Source organism: Phyllobates terribilis, unplaced genomic scaffold, assembly GCF_046119375.1.
Source record: "Phyllobates terribilis strain yellow unplaced genomic scaffold, ASM4611937v1 Scaffold_2__4_contigs__length_985480577, whole genome shotgun sequence".
NCBI lineage: Eukaryota > Metazoa > Chordata > Amphibia > Anura > Dendrobatidae > Phyllobates > Phyllobates terribilis.
In genome coordinates this window covers 144,069,478-144,097,199 of record NW_027362762.1, presented here as the reverse complement: position 1 = coordinate 144,097,199, position 27,722 = coordinate 144,069,478, and the positions used below count along the sequence as shown (strand labels likewise).

Genomic DNA, 27,722 nt, shown 5'->3' with positions numbered 1-27,722 from the left:
TACAACCTCTCCCTACAAGTGGAAAATAGTTCTCTGACTCGGTAGTAAATGTCTCCGTGGCGTAGCAGCTTCAGGTACATTCATCTCCATTTTTCCGTAGCTTAATTGTAACCCAAAAGTAAGGGAACAACGCAGACAAAATGGCGCCGGCAGTGAGGACAATAAATATCACATGGTTAGCACTCTAGAACACGTCAAGGAAAAGTTATCCCATGTCGTTATTCCCGCCTTTCTGTACAATACCGTGCTTTTGATTGGCTGAAACGTATGTCTTTTTTAATAGACGGCGCTGATTGGCTGAATGTGAGCCGAGCGGTGATTGATTGGTTCGCCTTACCGAGAGTGGGGAGAAGTGACTGATGGTATCCATGGCGGAAGGTAAGAGCGCTGTTATGTGGGAATGTGCTGGAGGGAACGTGTGGGTGGTGAGCTGCTGACGGAGGGAGCATCATGGAGGAGATGGAGCTGGTACGTCAGTGCTGTGGATGTAATGGCGCAGAGGAGCTGCCGGAAAATGTACAGGATGTGACCAGCGCAGTGGATGACCTGCATATGGCGGCTGGTGATGGCTGCTGGACGCTGGGGTGCTGCTGCCCTGTGCCCATACCCCATATATGTCTGCTATGTGATGGCCGGGCATTATATGGAGGATTACATGTCACATCAAATATATAATGTGCCTGCAGTATATATATTATAGTCTTGTTTCTGTGTGTGTGTATATATATATATATATATATATATATATATATATATATATATGAGATACGGCAGACATGTGCGCATCCCTGTAATGGCAGCGCCAGCGATCAGCCCGATCTCCGCTGTCTGTGGATGATTTGTATGTGAATGGAAACCTGTGGTGTCCATGTGAGAGCGGATCCAGCCTAGCGAGCAGTCTCATAACTATTCGTCTTGTTAATACTGGCAGTGATGGGGCCGTTGCCTCTTCTGACGTGTATCCCCCTAGAAAAAACGAAATCTGGAGTATCTGTTAGGACTCTGCCTTGTACCAGTTCTCTGTTTTTCCTTATGGGTATTCCCATCTCCAAGATCCTATCCCAATATGTAATAGGTGTAGTACTAATATTTGAAATGTAGTATAGTTCTTCTGATTCACTATGTTGCCTACCCCATGTGCAGGGCATTGTAGTAGCCTAGGTATCCATGCTTACGACCACTAACAGCTCACTGTGGTTGTAACCATGGATACCTAAGCTACTGCAATGCCCTACACATGGGGTAGGCAACATAGAGAATCAGAAGAACTATACTACATTTCTAATATTAGTATTACACCTATTACATATTGGGATAGTATCTTGGAGATGGGAATCCCTGTTTTCAGGATCCCCGTGATCGGGACGTTATGCCCAGTTTATGGATAAGGGATAACTTTCCTATTTTGTAAAAACCCTTTCAATGGTTATTCCCAAGATTTTCAGCAGGTGGCACTGCTCTCCAGCCTCACAGGGTCAGTGCGATCCTGAATGACAGTTCAGACCTTCAGCTTCTTTCCACCACTGTCCCCGAACCATGCGCGCCTGAAGCTGCTGAATGGGGCATCATTGTCTGCAGCATCAGAGGAGCGCAGCGGGCGCTGGCGATGGCCTGCAGCGGGCGCTGGCGATGGCCTGCAGCGGGCGCTGGCGATGGCCTGCAGCGGGCGCTGGCGATGGCCTGCAGCGGGCGCTGGCGATGGCCTGCAGCGGGCGCTGGCGATGGCCTGCAGCGGGCGCTAACAGTTTGCTGCACAGATCCAAAGGACAAGAACTATTGGAAATGGCTTATGAGCTCAGCACATGTTTGGCCACCGCTGGTAGACTGCATTGGTTATTTTTTCAATAGGGAATAGAAGTGTTTACTAAAAGCAGACCTGTCTGGAAAGCTGAGAAATCCTTATATGAATTTGTCTGAGTATTTCTCTAAATTTGGCGTCTTCTTTGGTCAAAGCCATATACTTAGTATGGCCGTGCTGAGCAATAATGGGGGGTTGTGGTCTCACTCTTCATTCTCACGACCATAGTCGCAGATCGCTGAAGCCTGGTACTCAATATGGGGATGTACAGATCTAAAAAAAATGCCTGTATATTGTTTTCTACTAGGAACCCCCCCCCCCCTATTTTTTGCCTACGTAGGGTAAACATCCCCTGTAAGGTGAAAGTTGTATAAGCTGTGGCTCTCAAGCTGCCACACTGCATTAAATACAATCCTTTATACCATTTTCCAGGCTAAGACATGGATGACCTGAACCTTCACTACCGATTTCTCAACTGGAGACGTCGCATCCGCGAGATCCGTGAGGTGCGAGCTGTGCGATACCAGGAGAGGGCCAAGCACATTATGGTAGATGGGGATACCCTAAGGTGGGGAGCAGAACTCAGTTTTAGGATGATGTTCATTTTGTTTTGCAATTGGATGTGATGGTCAACAAATATTAATGTATATTACTCCATGTATGAGATTTAAAGGGAATCTTGTCAGTGGGATCAACCCTCCTAACCCGTCTATATTGACTTGTAGGTTATAGGAAGCTGAATAAAATGATACCTTAACATGTACGATCTGATGTTTTATTACAGAGAAATCCACGTTTTTCTTAATATGTAAATGAGCTGTTAAGATCTATGGGCCGGATATAGATCTCCCTGAGACTCTGCCTCCAGAGATTATTGTGAGTAAAAGGAGTGTTACCAGTGTGTGACAAGTGGATCAGGAGAGCAGACTGTCAGTCATTACATGTCTCGCACTGGTAACACCCCCTTTTTATTTATAATAATCTCTGGAGGCAGAATCTCAGGGAGATCTACGTCCGGCCCATAGATCTTTACAGCTCATTTACATATTAAGAAAAACATGGATTTCTCTGGAATAAGACATCGGATCATAGTTATCAAGGTATCATTGTATTCAGCTTCCTATGACCTACATGCCCATATAATCGGCTTAGGAGGGTTGATCCTACTGACAGGTTCCCTTTAATGAGGATGATGAAAATGATATTTGTGATGGCTGTGTTACCATAGACTTCTATCATGCAAATGTTGATTGCAGATTTTCCACCATTTATAAGTCACTCTTCTTTGCATTCATTTGAGCAGTGAATGCAATCTATTGTTCCCAGTTATCAGCTGTGTTTAGGTAAAGGTAGAGCTTAATGGTGGTCAGTGGCCTCACTGGCAGGAAGTTTCTTCTCTTTAACCTGGGAGACGTTTCTATTCACTGGTGTATATGTTGTGTGTGCTGTGACTAATATACCACGTGCCTCCTGATGGTTGTGCGGTGTCACCGGTGAGTCAGTCTGCAGCAATGTCTGACGGTCATCTGTGCTGTATTCAGATTCCCTGCACAATCCGAGGTGATGCGAACGAGAAGAATCTTATTCATGTAGTAATGACGGGACACATGGAATCAGATCATTTTATTATTATTTATTATAGTGCCATTTATTCCATGGCGCTTTACATGTGAAAAAGGGGGTATACATATTAAACAACAAGAACAATACAACTCACCACCTGGTACAGGAGGAGCAAGGGATGGGTGAGGGTAGAGCTGGTCGTGCAGCGGTATGGTGGAGCGATGGTTACTGCAGGTTGTAGGCTTCTCGGAAGAGGTGGGTCTTCAGGCTCCTTTTGAAGGTTTCCACGGTAGGCGAGACTCTGATGTGTTGGGGTAGAGAGTTCCAGAGTAGGGGGGATGCATGGGAGAAATCTTGTATGCGATTGTGGGAGGAGGGGAGTAGAGAAGATCTTGTGCGGATCAGAGGTTGCGTGCAGGTAAGTACCGGGAGACTAGGTCACATATGTATGGAGGAGACAGGTTGTGGATGGCTTTGTATGTCATGGTTAGGGTTTTGAACTGGAGTCTCTGGGTAATGGGGAGCCAGTGAAGGGATTGACAGAGAGGAGAGGCTGGGGAATAGCGGGGGCACAGGTGGATTAGTTGGGCAGCAGAGTTATGATAGATTGGAGGGGTGCGAGAGTGTTGGAAGGGAGGCCACAGAGCAGGAGGTTGCAGTAGTCGAGGCGGGAGATGATGAGGGCGTGCACTAGGATTTTTGCAGATTCTTGATTTGAGGAATGTGTGGATCTGGGAGATATTTTTGAGTTGGAGTCATTTCAGCGCTTCTGCCGACCTTAAAAGATTTTTGGACTTTTCAAAATTCTTTTGAGTCTTTGTCAAGGTGTTGCAGCTCCGATGTGAAGAGGTAGGATGCTTGTGGCATAGGGTCCACTTCAACTCTGACCTTCCTGTTCACACCAGGGATGTGACACCTTAACAAAGAACCAGCAAAATGGAAACGTCACCTTGTGCAGTGAATTTGAATACTTGGGAACCACCCAAAACTATGAGTGCACTCCAAATAATCCTGATTCATTCTCCTGTGGTGTGTCACCAACTTATAGCAATTACTGTAATGTACATGTATCACATATACCATGTACTAAAGGTGATCTTACACGTAATAGGAAAGTCACCCTAACCCACCCAGTTTGATGCGATTGGTTGTGTTATGTGCATGGGGGTGTCCTGACTTTTGTCTGAAGGATCAGGCATGTCCACTTTTAACATGCTTGATTCGTGGTTCACACAGGAGATAAGACCCTGTTGATGGTGTCTGGCAGCATCTTATTCCCCTCATCCCATTAAAACACATGCACTCTCAGCTAAACATGTGTCTTTAGGAGGGAAACTGGAGAATGGCTTTCAGCTAGTGGTGTATGGGCCTGCTGACGCTTGGTTCAGACTAGTTCTACTTAGGCCGACCAAATCCATATAGGCCAATGAACATTCAAGGTAACACTAGTTCCCGACTATTGACTCATCAAAACAAGTCGGCAGTCAGAGAGAAAACGCTCGTTAGACTTATTCTAATATTTTTATTCGTTATCTTTGCCCTGTGTAAACAAGAGATGTGCTGCCAATAACATGATATTCTGTGTGCACAGAACGATCATATTAACGATTGTTCTGTGCAAATAGAATGTACATCTGCCTGACTGCCCAACCTCGAAAAAGACCCCTGATGGGCTGATCCAGGATGATCACTGCCGATCTAAAGGGCCCATATAAGATGCTCTTATTAAGGTGAAATTCCTCTTTAAATACTCCCCGCATTTACAAGCATTACCTAATAACTGTACACCCCAAGCACACAGGATCAGGGCGCTCTGGGCTCCCATAAGGCATTGTGACCTTGGTGGTTTGTCACTTGGAAATGTAATGAGATTTTTACATCAGTAATCTGTCAGTACACTTTTATTAAAAAAAAAAAAAAATAGTTTTTCTTGCTTGACCTTTTTGTTATTGGAAGCATTTGTGTTTCTATTCAGTGACTACAAGCAGTCCTGCCATTGTCCTGGTCAGTTTTTCACAAATAGAAAACGTTTCTGTCAGGCTATGTGCCCACGATGCAGAAATGAAGCAGAAAATTTCTGCAGCATTTCTGCATCTCCCTGGCAGATTGTGCATGCGTTTTTCCTGCAGAATACATGCGGATCCACATGCGGGTTCACATGCGTTTCCGCATGCAGATTGACAAGCGCTTTCCAGGCGATAGCATCACTTGGAAAGTGCTTGACAACTAGGTCACACTGTATTAATCCATGCAAACAGCATGGATTTATACAGTGTGAACCGTAAAAAATAAAACACATAAAGCTATACTCACCCCCGAGGCCCCGGTGTGTGCTGCAGCGCTGCTTCCTCGCTGGTTCCCGGCTGCCGGCATATCGCGAGACAGAGCGGTGAAGGGCCTGCGGTCACATGACTGTGACGTCACCGCAGGTCCTTCAGCGATGCCGGCATTCAGAGAGAAGCCACCGGACAGGTGAATATAAACTTTATTTGTTATTTTATTCTTTTTTTACAGGTACAATGGTACCCAGGTCTGGATGAGAGTCTCCTCTCCTCCAGACCTGGGTACCATCCGCACATAGAGACGCATAGAAGCCTCTTGTACAAATGTACAGTCGCGGTTTCTATGCGTTTCAATGCAAGTCAATGGCGGGGCTTCCGCTGCGCTACCGCAAAATTAAATGACATGCTGCGGATTTTTGTACGCAGCATAAACGCTGCGGAAAAATCCGCAGCATGTGCATAGGACATGCGGAATCCCCTTGGGGACCATGGGGTGCGGATTACCTAGCGTTTCACAAGCGTTTCCGCTGCGGAAATTCCGCAGCATAAACGCTTGAAAAACGCTACGTGGGCACCCAGCCTCATAGTCTATGGGGCTGTTCACATGTCTGCTTGTCCGGAGCAAAAAGCAAAAAAAAAAACAACCTAAAAGTGGCGTAAACTACTAATCATAGACAAAGAGCCGCGCAAGAGAAACATTTTTCTTGCAGAAAGAAGTTCTTTATTCCATTCCAGAAACGGACAGCAGCATTCCCACTCTAAATAAGTCTCTCTCAAGATGGAGTAAAGGACTTTTCTGTTCCTTTTCTGTCCCTTGCAGGTTTTAAAACCTCATTCACACAATGTGTTTTTTCTCCTTGTGTTGAAAAAGCAGGTACATTTTTCCCAACTGAGATCAAAATAGCTTTTTTTTTTATGGTTCTTGACCCATCAATGGCTCACAAAAACATCAAAAAATGTGTGTAATTTCCACTGTGGGTTTCTGGTTATGGTCTCCATTTTCATGCAGAAAACTGTATCAGATCTGCCTACACTTAAGCCCCCCGTCTCACATAGCGTGATCGCTGCTGTGTCACGGTTTTGGTGACGCAACAGCGACCTCACCAGCGATGTCGCTATGTGTGACACTTTGCAGCGATCAGGCCCCTGCTGTGAGGTCGCTGATCGCTGCAAAGTGTCCTGGACCATTTTTTGGTCTTTGCCCTCCTGCTGGTCAGCACACATCGCTGTGTGTGACCAGCGGGAGCAGCGATCAGGCTGGTAACCATGATAAACAGCGGGTTACCAGGGGCGCACGCGCACTTAGTAACCCACTGTTTATCATGGTTACCACTCTGCTATGGTGAGCGGTAACCTCCTGCTCACCGTAACAGAGTGGTAACCATGATAAACAGCAGGTTACTAGGGGCACACGCGCACTTAGTATCCCGCTGTTTATCATGATTACGAGCCTGCTAAAGTGAGCGGTAACCTCCCGCTCACTGTAGCAGAGTGGTAACCATGATAAACAGCGGGTTACTAGGTGCGTGTGTGCCCCTAATAACCCGATGTTTACTATGGTTACCAGCCTGCTCCTGTTTCAGCAGGCTGGTAACCGGAGCAGGACATCGTGGAAAGATTCTTTCCACGATGTCGCTGCTCCCCTGATCGTTGGTGAGCCTGCCTGTTTGACAGCTCACCAGCGACCACATAGTGACGCAGCAACGATCCCTGACAGGTTGTATTGTTGTCGGGATCGTTGCAGCGTCGCTAAGTGTGACGATCTTATTACCTGTACATGGTTTTAGTGTACTAGTACGTGTCATGGCCAGAACGCACTGTATGACTGCTTCGCCCACCACCAAACAGCTTTATGAGGTGTAGACAGATGTAGTCTTTTCTACTAAATCAGCAGGAGAGAATCAATAGAAGATGGGTTTAGATTTTGTAACCATTGAATCTTAACTTTTAATGATAGCAGATAAAGGGAGCTCTGCTCAAGTAACTCAACAAGGTTATAACCAAAGAGTAAAAAAATATATACACAATAGTAATGATAGTGCTCTGTGATATCAGTGCCAATAAAAAGGTTTAATCTCAACCAGTTCTTGTAGTGAAATCAAATTGCACACAAAACCCGGGGTATAAGGTCAGAGGGCTAAGCTGATAACCTATCATCCCCTGTCGTGCCCCGTATGGCTCCCACCCTAACAAGTGTAAAACCTATACTTAAGTGAGATCTACCTCCAAAGAATAGCCCTCTGGACGCTTTTCTGACTCAGTGAGGAGGCCTCATCAGGGGAGTGTACTTGTTCCTGAAGCTGTGTAGCACTCTGCTTACTTCACCTCAGGGTCTCGCTGCCATTGAGTTACCTGAGCAGCGCTCCTTTTATCTGTTATTAAAAGGTAGGTTTTAGATTTTGTAACCATTGATTCTATTGATTTCTCTCCCACTGATTTAGGAATAATTTTTCTGAAGAGTGTTTGTTGCCATTATTATTGATGGACCTCTTGGTTTGTTTAGATCTAGTTTTTTTTTTTCTGATTAAATGTCTTAGGACCCAAGCCCAACAGCTGTGTGAGGGGGACATATTAAGAGGACTTCAGTTTTTCAATGTGTTTTTTTTTTTTTTTTTTTTAAAAGCTTTATTTTCTGTTTTTACAACCAAATGAAAATATGAAAGAAGCACTCCTCCTCCCATCCAAATTTTTATCTTTATTAATTTATTACAATCATATTATATGGAATCATGTACTTACAATTGCTCATTTTGTCCTTCTACCAAGTTAATTCTTCTCTTTTTCCATTAGGTCTTTGAAATCACGTGATTAAAGCACCACTCCAGTGTTTTTTGTTATTTTGCCGCTGGAGTGGTGCTTCTAATGTAAGGTCCCTGACCGTACTCATCCTCCATTGTCTTCTCCTTCCTTCACCGCCACTCCTTATGGTCTCCAGCAGATTGTGAGCTGGAGGTCACAACTCAATACAAGTCTGAGAACCTCGTTCTGGCTCTCATAGACTTACATTGAGAGCTTTGTGACATAACTTGTGACTGTGGTCACAAGATAGCGCTGCAGGACCGGAGTGGTGCTGAAAAAAGGTGACGACGTCAGAGGGTGCGTAAGACTAGGGCCTGGGACCTAACAATAGAAGCCCCGCACCAGTGCTGAACCCCCCCCCCCCCCCCAAAAAAAAACAAAAAAAAAAACTGAAGTGGTGCTTTAAAAACAGACAAACAGAATCCTAAGCTATGAAGATACAGGAAGTCTATTTTCCCTGCATGAATCATTCATCTCTCCAACTCCTGACCCAGCTCCTCCCCACTGCAAGGGACTTTTTCCCCTCACCCATGACAGCACACCTTGAGAGAGGGATCCGCCCCACCAAGGACAGGAAACCGTTTGAAATAAAAGGGCGGTACCTCTCCCTCGCTTCAGTTGGTTTCCGGTCCTTGATGGGAACCTGTCTGGAAGAAAGAAGACTTACCTGGGGCTGTTCCAGTGTGGAAGAGCGGGCACTGGCATGTGCACCGGGTTCCAGTCTTCAGAAGCGCCGTCCGCAGCTCCCCTGGGGTCTTGCGTCCAAGCGGGCGCACGCGGTGAGTCAGGCTCCGTCCTCCCTTAGACCACTTCGCTGTCCTCCCCCTGCCGCTCCTGTCGGCCGCGCACCGGAGTGGTAACTTCCGGGTATGACACGCCTGACGTCACGGCGCGGGGCATGCTGGGAGAGGCGTGCCGGGTGACGTCAGGGGGCGGTGCCATGTGAAGCGTTCCAGGCCGTTTTTTTTCGGATTGGACCCCCTTCCTGGGAAGGGGGGAGGGCCCATGAAACGGAGGAGGTTCTGGATGGCCCTATTTTAGGAGGGGGGGGGTTATCCTGGAAGCGTGGTACGCTTCTGAAGCATGGCTGTCCAGGATAGCCAAGAGCAGCAGCTAACCCCCCCCATCCTTCCTTCAGCAACGGAAGAAGCACAGAGATGCCTCTCACACGGACAGCCGCTCGAGCAATCGCAGTGGCAGCCGCAGGAGCAAGGTGTCAAGCGCCTCTGGACCATCCAGAAAGGAATCATCGGTTCCGCTACAGCCTCCGAATCCGGTACTCGTTTGTGAATGTCACCTTTTGGTAATGGGAAGTCTCTTATGTGCTTCCTTTTATAGGAGCCTAAGAAGAGTAGCGCCAAGCAAAAGCACAAAATGTGTGCCCTATGCCAAACTTCCCTTCCCATAGATTGGCAAAAGCCGCTTTGCCCGAACTGCGTTGCTAAAACTATAGCGGAAAATTCCCTGGATTTCACATCTAATTTGAAATCTATAGTCCACGCAGAGGTTCAGGGGTCACTGAAGGGGTTGCTTAGAGGGAAGAAAAGATCCCATAGAGATGTCTCCTCCAACTCTGATTCCTCCCAGTCCGAGGATTTGTGGCTGAGTGATTCATCATCCTCTTCCTCATCGGATAACGGTAGACCCTGTTTCCCCATTGAGAGTACGGACAGACTGGTTAGAGCAGTCAGATCAACCATGGGTCTGGGGGAGGAGAAAGCATCCAAATCCCAGGAAGACTTTGTTTGTGGGCCTTGGAGAAAAAAAGAGACGCTCCTTTCCGGTAAACATTAAAATTCAGGGCCTCATTGACCGAGAGTGGAAGAGACCGGAAAGATCAGGGACCTTACCCTCCTTCTCTAAAAGAAGGTACCCCTTCGAAGAGAAGGACTCTGAGCCTTGGGATAAGATCCCCAAAGTTGACGGGACTGTAGCCAGGTCGTCCAAAAAATCTTCCCTGCCCTTGGAGGACTCAGGCGTCCTAAAAGATGCCCTTGATAAAAAGGTTGACTCCTTTCTGCGTCACACTTGGGAAGCTACAGCAGGAGGCCTGAAGCCAGCGGTAGCTGGCACCTGTGTGGCAAGATCCCTAATGGTGTGGCTCCAACAGTTGGAGGACCAACTTAAGGATAAAAAGGTCTCTAGGGATAGAATCCTTTCAAATCTACCCCTAATGCAGGCAGCATCGGCCTTCCTGGCGGACTCTTCAGCAGACTGTCAGGCTTTCGGCTAGATCAGCGAGTCTATCTAATGCTGCCAGACTGGCCTTGTGGCTCAAAGGTTGCCCAGACGACCTACAGTCCAAGCTTAAATTGTGTTCCCTCCCGTGTGACGGTAGACTCCTGTTTGGCCAGAAGTTGGAAGACCTTTTAGAAAAAGCGGGCGATAGGAACAAAGGGTTCCCAGGATTTTCAGGGGACTCAAAAAAAGTTTGGTTTTCGGAGGAGAAAATTTAATCGGGGTCGCCCTCCAGGAGACAGGAGAAGATGGGAGACCAAGTCCAAAAAGGAGTCGGGCTATATGTTTGGAGGACCGTCCTCAAATACAAAAAAGTCCTCCCAATGACGCCAAGCCGGAGGTAGTGGGGAGGCTTTCCCACTTTTTTCCAGCTTGGAAAGCAATTACAGCAAACCCCCTGCATTCTGAACATTGTGAGTGGTGGCCTGAAGATACGGTTCAGCCAGATCCCTTGTCGGACCTTTGTGGTTACCCCCAAAAGGAAGGTCCAGGAAGAACAAATAACACTGGAAGCAGAAATATTAGGGTTAGTAAGGAAACGGGTCCTTCTCGAAGTGCCGATGCCACAAAAAGTGAAGGGATTCTATTCCCCTCTGTTCATGATTAAAAAAAAAAAAAAAAAAAAAAAAAAAAAACAACGGGTCCTTAAGGACCATCATCAACCTCAGGAGTCTGAACCAGTTAATAGAAAACCAGACTTTCAAGATGGAGTCAGTGAGCTCGACAGTGAAGCTCTTGCACCACAATTGCTTTATGGCAGTAATAGACCTGAAGGACGCATATTATCACGTCCCAATTCATCCAGACTACCAGAAGTATCTGAGAGTAGCCCTGTTCATTCAGAAAGAGCTGAGGCATTTTCAGTTTGCTGCCCTACCCTTCGGCCTCTCCATAGCCCCGAGAATATTCACAAAACTAATAGCGGAAGTAACAGCCTTTCTACGAATCAGGAACATGGTGATCGTGCCCTATTTAGACTACTTCTTAATAGTAGGGAAATCAGAAGTCCACTGCTCCTGTCAACTTCTAGAAGTCACGGCGGTGTTGCATCAGCTAGGGTGGTTGGTAAATTCCCAAAAGTCAAAACTAACCCCCTCAAGGACTCAGATCTTCCTAGGTCTGATCCTGGACTCTCATCTCTAAGCATGCTTCCTCCCAGAAGACAAGGTCCGCAAATTGATTATTTTAGTCTTGAAAGCCATGCGATCTCCAGTGATGTCCCTAAGAGAGGCAATGTCCCTCCTGGGCTCTATGACTGCCTGTCTCCCAGCAGTCAAATGGGCTCAGGGGCATATGAGACTTCTTCAGTGGGAGGTCCTGTCAGCGCAGAGGTCCTTAAACGGGCATTTAGAAAGCAAGTTCTCTCTCTCCCCAGAAGCTGTAGATTCCCTTTCAGGGGAAATCTGACCTCAGGCGTACAGTGGTCCAGACCAGTAGATCGGGTGGTTACGACCGATGCGAGCAGTTCCGGATGGGGGGGGGGGGGGTCATCTGGCAGAGCTCTCAATACAGGGTCACTGGACATACCACGAGATGGGGGCATCCTCAAACATAAAAGAGCTTTGGGCAGTAGAGAGATCTCTGATAGGCTTCCTTCCTCACATTCAGGGTCACCACGTCCAGGTCAGGTCCGACAACCGGACATCAGTAGCCTATGTGGATCACCAGGGGGGAACAAGATCACGCTCCCTGATGGCTGTGGCAGACAGAATCCTTCATCTGGCACAGCGACACCTCCCATCCCTCAGTGCCCTTCACATAAAGGGGGTGGAAAACGTAAAGGCAGATTTTCTCAGCCGCCATACCCTAAGACAAGGGGAATGGAGCTTAAACCCGGGGGTCTTCCAACAGATTGTCCAGTTATGGGGACAGCCGGACATAGACCTGTTCGCCACAAGAGCAAACAGGAAGGTAGACAGATTCTGTTCCTTAAATCCAGCAGAAAATTCCCATGCCGTGGATGCCCTCCAGATCCCTTGGAAGTTCAGGAAGGCCTATGCCTTTCCCCCGTTAGTAATGATTCCAGCAGTGGTGAGGAAGATTCGGGAGGAAGGCGCAAGGGTAATTCTTATAGCCCCTTTTTGGCCCAAGAGGCCTTGGTTCTCCCTGCTTCGACTAATGTCGGTTTTGGATCCCTGGGTTCTACCAGAGAGGCCGGACCTTCTCATTCAGAGACCAGTATTCCACGCCCAAGCCAGAGGTTTCAATCTTGCGGCGTGGAATTTGAGAGGTCACTACTGAGTAACAAGGGGTTTTCACCAGGGTTAGTCTCTACCTTGATGGGTAGTAGGAAACCAATAACGATTTATAACAGAGTCTGGAGTAAATTCCTAGAATTTATAGATGCCCCATTATCAGACAAGCCTCCAATCAGGGGAACCCTGGAGTTTCTGCAAAAGGGGCATGACCTAGGTCTAGCCACGGGGACTCTTCAAGTTCAGGTGTCGGCATTGGGGGCGCTCTATAATTGTAACTTGGCTGGGAACAGGTGGGTCTCGAGGTTTATCAAGTCCTGTGCCAGAGCCAGACCGGTTCGATCCCTAAGAGTTCCTTCCTGGGACCTGAATTTGGTCTTGAACGCACTTACCAGTGACCCGTTCGAACCCCTACAGGATGTCTCTCCAAAGATCCTCACCCTTAAGACCATCCTCTTAGTGGCCTTAACGTCTGCTCGTAGGGTGGCTGACCTGCAGGCCCTTTAGGTTAATCCTCCCTACACACAAATGTATGATGATAGGGTCACCTTGCCTCCAGATCCAGCATACCTTCCCAAAGTGGTATCTAGATTTCACTGTAACCAGGAGATTGTACTACCCTCGTTTTGCAGCAATCCTAAAACCCCAGGAGAAGTTAGATTCCATAACCTAGATGTTAGAAGACCCCTACTACAGTACATTAACATGACTAGTGTATGGAGGAAGGACCATTCCTTGTTCCTGGCCTTTCAGGGGAATAGGAAAGGTCACGGGGTGTCCAAGGGTACCATTTCTAGGTGGCTTAGGGAGGCCATTTGTTTAGCATATAGGTCCACAGGAGTTCCGGCCCCGGACAATGTCAGGGCTCATTCCACCAGAGCCGTCACAACCTCCTGGGCGGAAAGGGCAGATGTCTCAATCGATCAGATATGTAGAGCTGCTGCTTGGTCTACACCATCCACCTTCTTTAAACACTATCGGTTGGATCTGTCCTCCTCTGACCTTACCTTTGGGAGCAGGGTACTTCAGGCTTTGGTCCCTCCCTAGGGTGCTCATAATTCTCCAAAATTCTCTCCAGGTGTGCTGTCATGGGTGAGGGGAAAACACCAAGGTTACTTACCGGTAGCCGGTTTTTCCTGAACCCATGACAGCCCCCGTAGTTTTTCTATATATACTGGTTATATGCCTAACCTCTTTGGGAGGTCCTCTCAATGCTCTGTAAACAGCTGAAGCGAGGGAGAGGTACCGCCCTTTTATTTCAGACGGTTTCCTGTCCTTGGTGGGGCGGATCCTTCTCTCAAGGTGTGCTGTCAGGGATTCAGGAAAAACCGGCTACCGGTAAGTAACCTTGGTGTTTCCCAGTGATGACTCACGCAGGGAAAGTTGACTTCCTCTTTCTACATAGACCTTAGAAGGATTCAGCAAGTCAGTTTTTAATCATGTGATGTCCTAGACCTAATGGAAAAGAGAAGAATTAGCTGGTAGAAAGGCAAAATGAGCAATTGTAAGTACACAGCGCTATATAATATATATAATATGACTGCGATATATTAAGAGGATAAAAATTTTGATGGAAGAAGTGCTTCTTTAATAATAGCAACGATTACAATCAATAAGTATCAATATCCACTGAAGTGTCAATGTCTGACTTTGTATCAATATAATGGAGTTACATAGAATGATTTAATAGCTAAAGAATCTTATCCACACAGCTCATACAAAACGCCCTCAGGTATTCAATGTTAACATGAAATGTTTTTATTCAGTAACAAAAAGCAGATCCAGAACGACAAAGTACCTCCTGACATGTCCTCTCTGGTCCTCACAAGATTCTGCTCTGCTTCTTACACCATGGTCTCCAAAGCTTTCTCTCGTGCTTCCCTCATACTGTGGAACTAACTACCCTAACACATCATTCTCTACCACCATCCAAGCCTTAAAGAGCGACCTCAAAGCCTGCACCGTGCCATAACCCATGGCCATTCTTCAGCTATAGGCAGCTTCTACCCTCGCCGGTCCCTGGTATACTATAAGCCCTCTCTGCTTCTGTAGCAGGCTGTCACTCAGTAAACTCATCCTTCTTGTACTTGTTTTTATCGTTCATGTTATGTAGGTAAAACCTTCTGTACAGCACTATGAAATGAAAGGGGTTTTCCAAAATGCTTAAAAATCAGCCCACAGCCACCATTACAACTAAAATAAGTAATGTATCCAGAATCTTTTACTCTCTGCCATTCCAGCCCCTTATTCCCCCCCCCCCCCAACCTTTCCTGCTGTTCCCTTAGTTGCCGTGATGACTTCCTGTAGTCCCCACGTGACCACTGCAGCTAATCACTGAGTTCACTGGGCATCACTGGCCTCTGCTTTCCAGTCCTTTATACCACTGAGGCCAGTGATTGGCTGCAGCAGTCATTTACGGCATACAGGATGTTATGTAACGGCAGGAAAGGTTGGGGACCTTATACTACATTTATATATTTTGGCTATATTGGTGGTTGTGGGCTGATTTTTAAACCTATTGGAAATCCCCATTAATTGTGTTAGAAAAATAAGAGATTTCATTATAAGTTGTAATTATACACTGGTCTTTTGTGTTTTCTTGCACAATATTGCCTCCTGTGATAAATGAAGGGAAGTTGCAGGGAGTGGGCTGCCGGGTATCAGGAGCGGATCTTTGCATGGAGCTCAGGGTCCGTCACTCTGCTCCTATCTCCTGACTTAATGGTGTGCAGAACATGGCTTATTTCCTTTTCAGACTTCCTCTGTTCTGGGATCTGGAAAACAGTCATGGTGCGTTTTGGGGCTGTCAGGCTGGCATAGATTTCAGCTGCAATGTGTTTTTGGCCTACATTATGTTAAATTTGTAGTGCTGAGATGGTGGAGACCCTTTTGCGAAGGACCACACACTTAAAACTTGAGTGTGAGCAGCGTCTACCGGCTCATTAAAAAGTCTACGGGTCTGTACTCTGTTCTGAGTATAGGCTAAATGCTTCTGCCTTTTTTGCTTGGAGCGATTGGTGGGACCTAGACCTCCTCCGTTCAAAACTACTAAAAAGTGAATTCATATTTATTTATTTTACTCTCTTATATAGCGCTATTAATTCCACAGCGCTTTGCACAGACATTATCAGCACTGTCCCCATTGGGGCTCACAATCTAGATATCCCTATCAGTATGTCTTTGGAGTGTGGGAGGAAACCGGAGAACCTGGAGGAAACCCACACAAACACGGGGAGAACATACAAACTCCTTGCAGATGTTGTCCTTGGTGGGATTTGAACCCAGGACCCAAGCACGGCAAGGCCGTGCTGACGACCCTTATTTCTTAGCTCGGCAATGCTTATTATTTTCATGCATCAGCAATGCTCTTGATGAGCAGGACTTGATGAGCAGGACTAGACGTTTCTGGAAATCGAGGGAGAAGAGTAATGAAGTAAACTGTTTTGTCATTAGTAATGTGTGTGACTAGATGCTCGACTCATTCCCGCTTTTCTCTCACCAGTTACCACGGAAACTCAGGGGAGGTCGGCTGCTACGTTGCTCCACGACCGCTAAGTAAAGACAATAACTACTTTGAGGTGAGCCGCGCCATCGGCCAGACGCTTCTTTCAGTAATGTTTACTACGTGGTTGTTGGTGGGATATTGTCAGGAGCTGTGGTGAATCCACCATGTGAATGGTTAATGTTGCCTGGATGGAGCTCGGTTCTCCTGGGGGCAGTAAATCTGCTTTTTGTCAGACATTAGATGTTGTGTTGATTTCTGATGATCTGATCAATTAAAGTGCGACTCATTATAACGTGTGCTCGGCACCATCGCCCCCTCCACCCGCACCGTGTAGTGGAGGATTACGCTGTATTACTGAGCAGTTTCCCCAGCTTTGTGGCTGCTAGGAGTTGGTCACGCTTCTCCCATTATTTTTAGGAACAGTTATATATTTAAAAGAAAACCTGTCTCTGTTGCCCATAACAACCAATCCTAGCACAGCTTTCGTTTTGCATTCCTCATTTGAAAAATGAAAGCTGTGCTGTGATTGGTTGCTATGGGCAACACCAACATTATTTTTTTTTTCTTTTTCCTTACATGTTCCCCTCTGGTCGGCCGCACATTATTCACCATTCTTGTTATCATAGTAGCTGAGGCTTAGTGCTCATTCACACCACCATTTTTTTTTCTCATGTGGTCTGAGCCTCCATATTTACAATCCATGTATGAACTGTTCGGTGAAAACGGGCAGCACGTGGATGGCTCCCCCCTCCCCGTCCTTGCGTAAGTGTGTTTGATCCACAGATCAGATCAAAACCAGACACACTTCTTACAATGTCTGGCCACATTGGTAGAAAGGGCCGCGGTATAAGAAAAGTTTGTATCCCCCTGATTGTAGTACATGGCAAGTTACAATTAGAAATAACAATATTTATCCACACAAACACAATCCAGCTTCTCAATCACAGCTTCCTTGACTGCTGGCCGCATACGACTAAAGCCTGATGAAGGGTCTGCAGATCCAAAAACTAGTTTGCAACAAGAATAAGATTTCCTTTCTGGGTAGAATCACTGCAAGTAGAAGTGTGCCGCTCCTCTGTTTAATGTGTGCGACAGCAGATTCCTTCATGCTGGTAATAATGGTGCATTAACTACTTCCGGACCATCCATACACAAGATACGTCCAGACGGTCCATGTTCTACTCTACAGCTACGTTCTAAAATGACACCGCACCGTATAGCAGGCGATCAAGCGGGAGCCGGCTGTCAGGCACAGCCTGACTCCCCTAGGAGACGCAAAGAATAGACAAGGATCAGGCAGAATAAATATGTGTATACGTCATACATGTCAAACCCTGGCCCGTGGGCCAAATCTGGCCCGCAGGGTGGTTTTATTTACCCCTCAACATCAGAACCACCACCCTCTGTGTGGGGCCCATTACTCTGTGTGGGGCCCATTACTCTGTGTGGGGCCCATTACTCTGTGTGGGGCCCATTACTCTGTGTGGGGCCCATTACTCTGTGTGGGGCCCATTACTCTGTGTGGGGCCCATTACTCTGTGTGGGGCCCATTACTCTGTGTGGGGCCCATTACTCTGTGTGGGGCCCATTACTCTGTGTGGGGCCCATTACTCTGTATACTGGTTGGTTCGCGACTTTGTCCAAGGTTTTAATTTTTACCCTCTGTGTGTTTGAGTTTTACATCCCTGGTGTACATGTATGAAAACCTTTTGTGTTAATGCACATGGAGGACTCGGTATGAACTGAAAACATCACATACACACGTCTGCCGGATATAGTATTGAGACCAATCAGTGATATCCTAAAGAAACAAACGGGGGATCCAATATAAGGTCAATAAATAGTACACAATGCAGCGAATGCATGTCACAGTTAATAAGTCCATAGTAGTGACTAAATAGGCTTTAGGCGATTAAATAGCAATTTACCTAAACAAGATCCGGAGTGCAAGTGTGGCGCCTACCCCGACGCACGTTTCAGTGGTTACCTTCGTCATGGGTTTGCATCTTAGCATGTGAATATGACCAGTATACTATATATCCATAGGTACCTAATAGGTTCCCTTTGCACATGTCACTTTCTACAAGTTGTTTTTATGTATTTTATTAAGGATGTGCGCCTTTTTTTTCCCTGCAAATCCATTGCACACCTGCTTGTGTTTCCAATAAAGATTCGTGTACTATTTCCCATTGTTCACACTATTTATTGACCTTATATTGGATCCCCTGTTTATTTCTATTTTTGTTCCCCAAGGAGATGGCCAAGTCGGTTCATTACCGTCTCTGCATTCTTGGTAGCTTTATACGCAGTGCTAAGTAAGCGCTGTGTATATAGTAATAGGGAGTGCTAATTGAGCTCCCTCCTTTTGTCCCAGCCGTCATGTTATCGCTGGGTGTAGGGAGGGAGCAGGAGCTGCTGGGTCCTAGGAAACCTAGTGAGTTCTGCTGTATTTCCCATGTAGTTGGGGCTAATATACCAGCCGCAGTTACATGAGAAATCTGGTAAATAAAAATAAAGTAATATTGAAATGCCCCCAAAAGTCTTTTAAAACCTTATGGGGGCAAAATACATGAAATAAATGAAAAATATATTAATTAAAAACAGGAAAAGATAACTAAAAAAGCTGCTGCCAGTCTAAAATCGCTGTTACTATTTCCATTCATTTTCCCACCAATATCGGCAAAAAAAAAAAACTATGACGAGAGCATGAAAATGGCAAAAAAAAAATAATTATACTGCACGTATTGCAAAAAAAAAAAAAAAAAAAAAGGTCCAAAAATTATTTAAATATCCGAACTAGAAAATGTTTGCAGCTCTTGTCCGAAAATCCTGGAGAATGTGCCTGGTCAGGAATAGGGGTAAATGACCTAATCTTGAACTCTGCTCATATTGGCTTATTTGACCTTTTTGTGCATAGAAGGTCATGTTGCACCGACAGATAAGAGCTTTCATGCAAATGCTGTTTATCACCACGTTTTCTTCATGCAAACGCTGTTTATCACCACGTTTTCTTCATGCAAACGCTGTTTATCACCACGTTTTCTTCATGCAAACGCTGTTTATCACCACGTTTTCTTCATGCAAACGCTGTTTATCACCACGTTTTTTGCCGGTCTGGGCTGACGATCCCGGACCATTAAAGGGGCTTGAAACAACACACGATAAAAAAAACAAACAAAACACTTGTTGTGGGATCATGCTGACGTCAGCTTGGCAGAGTAAGAACTTAAGAAAAGCAGAGGGGTTCAAAACCTAGTCTCAACGTTATCCTTTATAATATGGGTGCTTGCGTTGTACTCTTGCGTCTGATGATGTACCCATGAGTAGAGGCCGACATGTAGAAAGTAGTCAGCACATATTATATCGTTTCCCTTTTGGTGACGTTGATTCTCATTTGTGTCCTATTCTTTAGGTGTCTATTGTGGATCGTGGCGTTCGAGGAACAATCGCTGTGGGATTAGTACCACAATATTACAGTCTGGATCATCAGCCAGGTTGGCTGCCAGATTCCGTGGCCTACCATGCGGATGACGGCAAGTGAGTAGTCACTTTTATAATGATTAAGAGGTGCACTAATTAAAGTGGTTGTCCGGGACTTTAACATTGATGGCCTTTCCTTAGAATAGGTTATCAATATCGGATTGGTGAGGTTGCGACACCCAGCAACCCTGCTGATCCCGGTGCCGGCGCGGCTGGAACTGCTCAGTTGTGGAGCAGAACGGCACATCTGAATTAACTTTCCAATGGCCATGGCTGGATACAGCGTATCTGCTCCCTATTGTGTTGCTGGCACTGGGAACAGCTGACCGGCAGGGGTGCTGCACATGGCGCACCCTCACTAATCAGATCTTGATGACCCTATCCTAAGGATTGGTCTTCAGTGTAAAAGTCCCAGACAACCTCTTGAATTCATGAGTGTTTTTATAGGTGTAGTATTTCTAAAAATCCGTTCCAGAAAGATGATACTGTATAAGTACCAGCAGCCATTATACACCTTTTTGAGCACAAGCGTCCTTAGCTTATTTCGATAAGAGCTACCAGCAGTGACACAATTTGATCTTCTGAAAGTGTGGACATCAAATGCTTAAACCAATCAATGGATGGAGATTTTGCTTGGAATGCATTTAATGATTACACACCGGAAAACTAGCGTAAGAAAACTCTCAAATCATAGCACAGATTTTATGGAAAGTAGGTGAGGCTGCAATCTCCAGCAGCCCAACACACTTACACTATAATTACGCCATGTTCAGATGTAAATTATAGCAATATTAAGACTGGTGTATGAAAATCCCCTCTTCATACATCCTCCTCTGTGTTTGTGAGTTTACACTTGTAGATCCAGGTAGTGATGTCAGTGTATGACGGAAGCCGCAGCCTTGTAATGCCAGTGTGACAGATCAGCCAGGAAATCCTCCTGGACTTTTCTTGAACAATGGAGTGGAAACGGACAGGTTTATTTTTATTACACCGATATAAATCATCACTGTGTATTATAATATTACATGGTACAACGCTTTCTGTACACCCTGGACGTGCGGCACACCTTGTATAGTCAGCGCCCAGAGATACCGCAAGTAATGTATTCCACAGAGCATTGACCAGCCTAGAAGCAAGAAACTTTTAAAGAGTTTTTTTCATGAAATGTGTGTAGATGTCATAGTTCGTTCTCACTCGCTTTTTATTGAGCGGAGATGTTCCTTTGTAAGCAGGGCTTCTGCCTATGATCTTATGTTTTACGAGAAACATGTGACCATATTCTATATTGTTTTCTCTCAGGCTCTATAATGGGAGAGCAAAGGGACGTCAGTTTGGTACAAAGTGCAGCTCAGGTGATCGGATTGGTTGTGGTATAGAGCAAAGCTCTTTCCATGTACAGACGGCTCAGATTTTCTTTACAAAGAATGGAAAACGGGTAAGGGAGAGACACAACGTCTTGTTTTTATCTCTTTCTAAAGTTACTATTTGTGTTAGGTAACAGCTGATGGTGTTTTTCTGTTTCCCCCTGCAGGTTGGCAGCACTGTGATGCCCTTGTCTCCTGATGGCCTGTTCCCGGCAGTGGGGATGCACTCTTTAGGTGAAGAAGTCCGCCTTCATTTAAATGCAGAACTTGGCTGCGAGGATGATGACAGCATAATGATGGTGGACAGCTACGAGGATGAGTGGGGAAGACTACATGATGTCAGAGTTTCTGGCACGGTAGGACATTTTCTATGCATAGTGCCATCCACATCAGTATGTTATGTAGGATGCAGAACTTCGTGTGGATGTATTTTTGGATACTCATGTTCCTCTGACAATGCTGGAGCACCATGATCTATTCAGTTAGGTCTAGAAATATTTGGACAGTGACTGAATCTCCGTGATTTCAGCTCTGCAGGCCACTATTTTGGATTTTAAATGACACAACTGAGATGCAATTGAAGTGTAGACTTTCTGGTTTAATTAAATGGCTTGAACAAAAATATTCTCTGAAACATTTACGAATTGCAACCATTTTTCTACAAAGCCTCCTCATTTCAGGGGCTCAAAAGTAATTGGACAAATGTAACTTTACCGTAAATAAAATGTTCATGTTTAATACTTTGTAGAGAATCCTTTGCAGGCAATGACTGCCTGAAGTCTGGAAGCCATGGACTTCCCCAAACACTGGGTATCCTCCTTTGTGATGCTTTGTCGGGCCTTTACTGCTGCTGACTTCAGTTGTTGCTTGTTTCTTTGACTTTCTGCTTTAAGTTTCGTCTTAAGCATGTGAAATACTGCTTGATGGGGTTGAGATCTGGTGATTTACACGGCCATTGTAGAATATTCCACTACTTTTGCTTTTGCAGTATGTTTTGGGTCAAGGTCCATCTGTACTGTGAAGCGTTGTCCAATCAACCTTGCTGCATTTGGTTGAATGTGAGCAGAAGGTATCGCCTTGTACACTTCAGAATTCATCCAGATGCTTCTATCTCCAGTCACATCATCAATAAACACTAGTGACCCAGTGCCAGTGGAAACCATGCATGCCTATGCCATCACTCTGCCTCCATCATGTTTTACAGAGGATGTGGTGTGTTTTGGCTCATAAGCCGTTCCTAGTCTTCTCCATACTGCTTCACATAATTCTAGTAGAAGTTGATCTTGGCTTCATCTGTCCAAAGAATGCTTTTCCAGAACTGGGCAGGCTTCTTTAGATATTTTTTGGCAAAGTCTAATCTGTTTTTTGTATTTTTAAGGCTGATTAATAGTTTGCACCTTGTGGTGAACCCTCTGTATTAGCTCTCATGAAGTCTTCTCTTTATGGTAGACTTAGATGCTGAAACACCTACTTCCTGCAGAGTGTTCTTAACTTGGGTGGATGTTGTGAAGAGGTTTTTCGACTCCATAGAAAGAATTTTGTGATCATCCACCACTGTTGTCTTCCAGGCCTTTTTGAGTTCCCAAGCTCAACAGTGCGCTTTTTTTTTTTTTTTTCTCCCCTGTTGATTTAGCCACTCTTAACATTTCTGCTATCTTTCTGATGGTTTTCTTTTTTTTCCACCTAATGATCTGTTTCACTTTCTTTGAGAGCTCCTTAGACAGCATGTTGTGGGTTCACAGCAAAAGCTTCCAAATGCGAATGCCACACCTGGAATCTGCTCCAGACCTTTTACCCTCTTAATTAATGATGGATTAACGAGGCAATAGCAGCCCATTAAAGAGCTTTTGAGATAATTGTCCATTTACCTTTTGGCCCCTTAAAAAGAGGAAGCTACATATTAAAGATCTGTAATTCCTAAAACCTTACTCCAATTAGGACGTGAATACCCTCACATTAAAGCTGATTGTCTGCACTTTAAGCCCTTATTGATTATATAACTGTATCTTGAATATATTTTGGTAAACTTCTAAAATGCCAAAACTTGTTACTGTCCAAATATTTCTGGACCTAACTGTATATGGAAGTGCTATCCTTGTTTATATATGGATTATTCATTAGTACATTACATATGATTTTTTTTTTTTCACTTTTAAGACACAGATTTGTAATTTAAGGCTGTTGTTTAAGACTGTCATTATATAACTACTTCTTATATCCGCCACTATTATTTTTCTTCTTTCAGCTCCTAGAATATGTTGGGAAAGGAAAAAGTATAATAGATGTGGGTCTGGCACAGGCCCGTCATTCTCTCAGCACTCGGAGTCATTACTTTGAGGTGGAAATTGTTGACCCTGGAGAGAAGTGTTACATTGCTTTAGGACTAGCAAGAAAGGTGAGTGGTTTAGGCTGTTTTATCTAATCACAGTCCTAAGTCTTACAAACTGCTCCTCGAATAAGGTAACTGCATTACCTCAAAGGGTAATGTCTCCCTGTTTCGGGCGGATTCTGTATTTTCTCCATTGGAGATGACGTTTACTTATGGTGGCCACAAACTTTTGGTAGCTATTGGCAGAACACACATTTGACCAGCTTGGATCTGACTCAAGCGGAGAGTGTATGTGTCGGTAATCGGTACCAGATACGTCTGGCTAATTTATCTCAGGTGAGGACTAAAGGATCAGACGTGTGTCCCATCATCTCCTTTCCAGGGAGAGTTGGCACACCCCCATACACATTAGATAGTGAGTTGGGTAACAATCATATAAGGTCTATGGCCACCTCTAGATACCCTTAGATGCTCTCGTATAAATAAAAAGGGCCACTCATTTTGCCTACGTTACTGGCTCCATGTGCTCATCCACATAATAGATGGGTGCGGAGGCCAGCCTCACTTACAGGCATTAGTCTGGTTCATGAAACGACTTTTTTATCATAGGCCATTGATTGAAGCACACAGACTGCACACTGATCGAACCTATGGCCATATGGAGTTGGCGAATAACGCTGTTCTTTTTCTGTTATACAGGATTACCCAAAAAACAGGCACCCGGGCTGGAGTCGGGGTTCTGTTGCATATCATGCAGGTATGGTTTTTCTTTTCATAAATTGGATCTCCTTAGTCACAAGAAAAGCTGGAAGAGAGGATTGCTTATGAATAAAACCGCCTATAGATGCGCTATTTTTCTGCCTTGTGCATGAATCAGGGGGATTTATTTTCTTCTGTGCATAAGACAACCAAGCCCTTGTGATTGTGGATTTCCCCTCTAATCATCATGGCGTGGCTGATCTCGGTCATATGACAAGTCCTTTTTAATTTTTTTCCTCTTTCATGTCATGTTGCAATTTTGGGAAGATTCTTTTTTTTATATATAAGGGACTTTCTTTTTGGACAATTCCTCTTAAACAAAACTTCCTTTCTCTATAGAAAAAAAGAATGGAACTTGTGCAAGTTCCCCAGCCACCGTCCTGTTGGCATTACCAATACAGCAAACACAGTGAGCAGATCGGTTTGTAAGACATTTAGCTGTATATGGCTTGAACAGCAACAGCGCCACGTCTGACTGTGACTGGCAATGCAGTCCTCCTGTTACTGGGAACAAAAACGTGTTTTTTTTTTGCTTGTTTTTTTTAAATTTTTTCCTAAAGGCCCATTCTGTGCTCATAGAATACCATTTGACCTGAGAAAAGTCCTTTGGACAGATGAGACAAAACTGGGGCTTTTTGGCAAATCACATCAGGTCTAGGTTCACTGATGCAAAAATGAAGCATACAAAGAAAAGAACATTGTACCTGCTGTGAAACATGGAGGAGGCTTGGTTATGTTTTGGGGCTGCTTTTCCGCATCTGGTACAGAGTCTTGAATCTATGTAGGGTACAATGAAATCTCCAGGCCATTCTGGAGTGAAATCTGCTGCCCAGTGTCAGAAAGCTTCATGTGAGTCGCAGGACATGGGGCCTCCAACAGGATAATGACCCAAAACCCAGCTAAAAATATCCAAGACTGGCAAAGTATAATACTGGGGGCAGGAGACTGATGAAGATGGTTTTTAACAATTTTGGAATAAACATTGATATTATCTACTCACATGTACTAGATCCCCCTACTGCTTGGAGCATGTACCTATATATATCATGTGGATAACACCTGGAAAGTGAAGTGTTATCGCTGATATGTTCCTTACTTTACAGATGACGGGAAGATCTTTCATGGAAGCGGAGTCGGGGATCCATTTGGTCCACGCTGTTATAAGGGAGATATAATGGGCTGTGGAATAATGTTTCCAAGGGACTATATCCTCGACAGTGAAGGTATGAAGACTAATCATGAACTATAGGGGTACTCCCAGCTCCTTTTTGGTGGGAGTACAACCTCCGCTATTCCTTAGGCTGATGCTGATGGTCTTCACTATCCATATGTGATTTGTAACCTCGGTTTGATGACCTTTTTCATAGGCGAAAGTGATGATAGCAGCGACATGAAGGAAATGAGGCTGCAGCCGCGTGGGGTTAGGAATGTTATGTACCTCCGGCGAGAGCAGCAGCAAGATGAGGATGGAGAGGAGGAAGACGAGGAAGAAGAGGAGGACATCGAGCGGGATCACGAGGGCAGGAAAGTGGTGGTAAGTGATGGGACAGCTTCCTACCTTTTATACCACCTAATAGAAGGGAAAAGCAATCATCTTGCTGCAGTTAATACACCACTGTCACTGGACATGTGGCTGCTGCAGTCAATCACAGTCATCCTCTGCAGCGGTCACATGTCCCTGTGGCGTGTTGTCCTGTCTCCAGAAAGTAAAGCATCGAGCAGCGTCCGAATAGAAGCATTTTGCTACTTGCAAAACATTACTGTAAACTTGTGTTTCCATCTCCAGGTTTTCTTCACAAGGAATGGGAAGATCATTGGAAAGAAGGAATCCATTTTGCCTCAAGGGGGCTTCTTTCCCACCATAGGAATGCTGAGCAGTGGAGAGAAGGTTAAAGTGGACCTGCACCCACTGAGTGGGTGAAACACTGACATCAGTGGGAAAGCACACTGCATCCATTCGCCATCTTTCCCATACACCAACCCCCCCAGTCATGCACGATTTGCACGTGGGCTTGTGATAGTGCTTCTTCGTGTCTGGAAACGTGTCTCAGTGGCCCTTGCTTGTCAATGTGGGCTCCGCAATGATCATTGCCTGTATGTTTTGGCATAGCAGAAGACATGATGTGACAGGAAACAAGGGAGGATGTTGGGAGGAGAGTACCTGTGTGACCGGTGGTCACTATAGCTCAGTGTATATATATATATTGGTGTCGCTGTCACTAATGCACATTTTTCTTTGATTAGCTACAGTGCAACATGGGACAAAAACAAGTCCCAGAATGTCTGCTCATACAGGGAGGTTGTGTCAGCCGTGAGTTACTTTACAGCCTTGGACCTGGTGCAATATATATATATATATATATATATATATATATATATATATATATATATATATATATATATATATATATATATATATATATATTATACATACTTAGGATCTCCTCTGTTATCTGCCTTTACCGGGTTATGTTCATGTAACTCAGGTAGTTAGTAGTTGGGTCACATCCAGTTGTCACAGTCTGGCTGATGACCCTAGGACGCTGGTATACGGAAGGAATCGTATATAAAAAGCAGAAAATACTACATGTGAAATGCCATTGTGCCAACTAAGGAGGATGTAGTGCAATATCTTCACCTATACAAGCGGAGCTGTGTAGACCCTTCTTCTGGATCAGGTTGCCAGACATGTACATATAGCACCCGGTGTTTTAAAACATGTCTCAAATGCCACAATTTAGTTTACACACAAGGCATATATTGTCCTTTTCCCATTGTTATCGCCCCCAATGTGGCAGGACTCGTGTTCCTGCGTAGGATTATCCAAAAGTGCGGGCATCCTGCCCATGTGTCGCAGGGCAGCTTCAGGCAATCTCTTATTAGCACTTAATTCTTCTTTTCTGGATATTTGCCAGGAATCCTGCCCGGTCACTAGTAACGCCTGTGCCATACGCCATACCTGTGTGAGAACAGACCTCTATGTCCGTGTAATGGCTAGTGTATATATAACATGGCGTATCTACCTCTATATCTGCTGCTAGCTCTCCTGGGTCACTGTGGCTTTGTGTAAGAGTCATTATTTTGGGAGTTTTGGTCTTTTTTTTTCTGTATTTTCAGCATCCATTGAGGGTTTGTTTTTGGTTTAAAAATAGGAAGGGACCATACTATAAAAGTGTATGTACAAGCCCTGCACCAGGGTTCACCAGGTGTGTGTGTGAATCTCTATCGACATTTAGTTATAAATATTACTATGTTTTTTGCATTTTATTCAGAGTTATGACCCATTTTCCAGGAGATTGGGGCTATAAAAATAAATTTGTATTTTTCTTGTTGGGCACGGCAAATTTTACATCCTGTAAATCTTATCAGTAGGGATCTTTCGACTCAGTTCACTTTCACATTAGTAGGTG

General features: G+C 45.0%; 1 protein-coding gene across 2 annotated transcripts; it reads left to right on the top strand.

The window, feature by feature from the left end:
• The first annotated feature begins 287 nt into the window (after positions 1 to 287).
• On the top strand, positions 288 to 26,686 carry SPRYD3 (SPRY domain containing 3). Of its 2 annotated transcripts, none has more exons than XM_073662931.1 (11): positions 288 to 378; positions 2,231 to 2,366; positions 16,378 to 16,453; positions 19,793 to 19,917; positions 21,160 to 21,295; positions 21,392 to 21,580; positions 23,470 to 23,619; positions 24,253 to 24,310; positions 25,416 to 25,535; positions 25,680 to 25,846; positions 26,099 to 26,684. In XM_073662931.1, the coding sequence occupies exons 2-11, from the start codon at positions 2,239 to 2,241 to the stop codon at positions 26,231 to 26,233; spliced, it is 1,284 nt and encodes a 427-aa protein (XP_073519032.1). In that variant the 5' UTR covers positions 288 to 378; positions 2,231 to 2,238; the 3' UTR covers positions 26,234 to 26,684. The 2 variants fall into 2 exon arrangements, with proteins under 2 accessions (XP_073519032.1, XP_073519033.1); XM_073662932.1 differs by lacking the exon at positions 288 to 378 and adding an exon at positions 387 to 468 and having other exon boundaries at positions 26,099 to 26,686.
• Positions 26,687 to 27,722: the final 1,036 nt, after the last annotated feature.

Coding starts and splice junctions, on each gene's coding strand:
- SPRYD3 (XM_073662932.1), top strand. CDS start 2,239: ATGGATGACCTGAACCTTCACTACCGATTTCTCAACTGGAGACGTCGC. Junction 21,296..21,391: donor TTACAAAGAATGGAAAACGG/GTAAGGGAGAGA, acceptor TTCCCCCTGCAG/GTTGGCAGCACTGTGATGCC. Junction 24,311..25,415: donor TTCTGTTGCATATCATGCAG/GTATGGTTTTTC, acceptor CTTACTTTACAG/ATGACGGGAAGATCTTTCAT.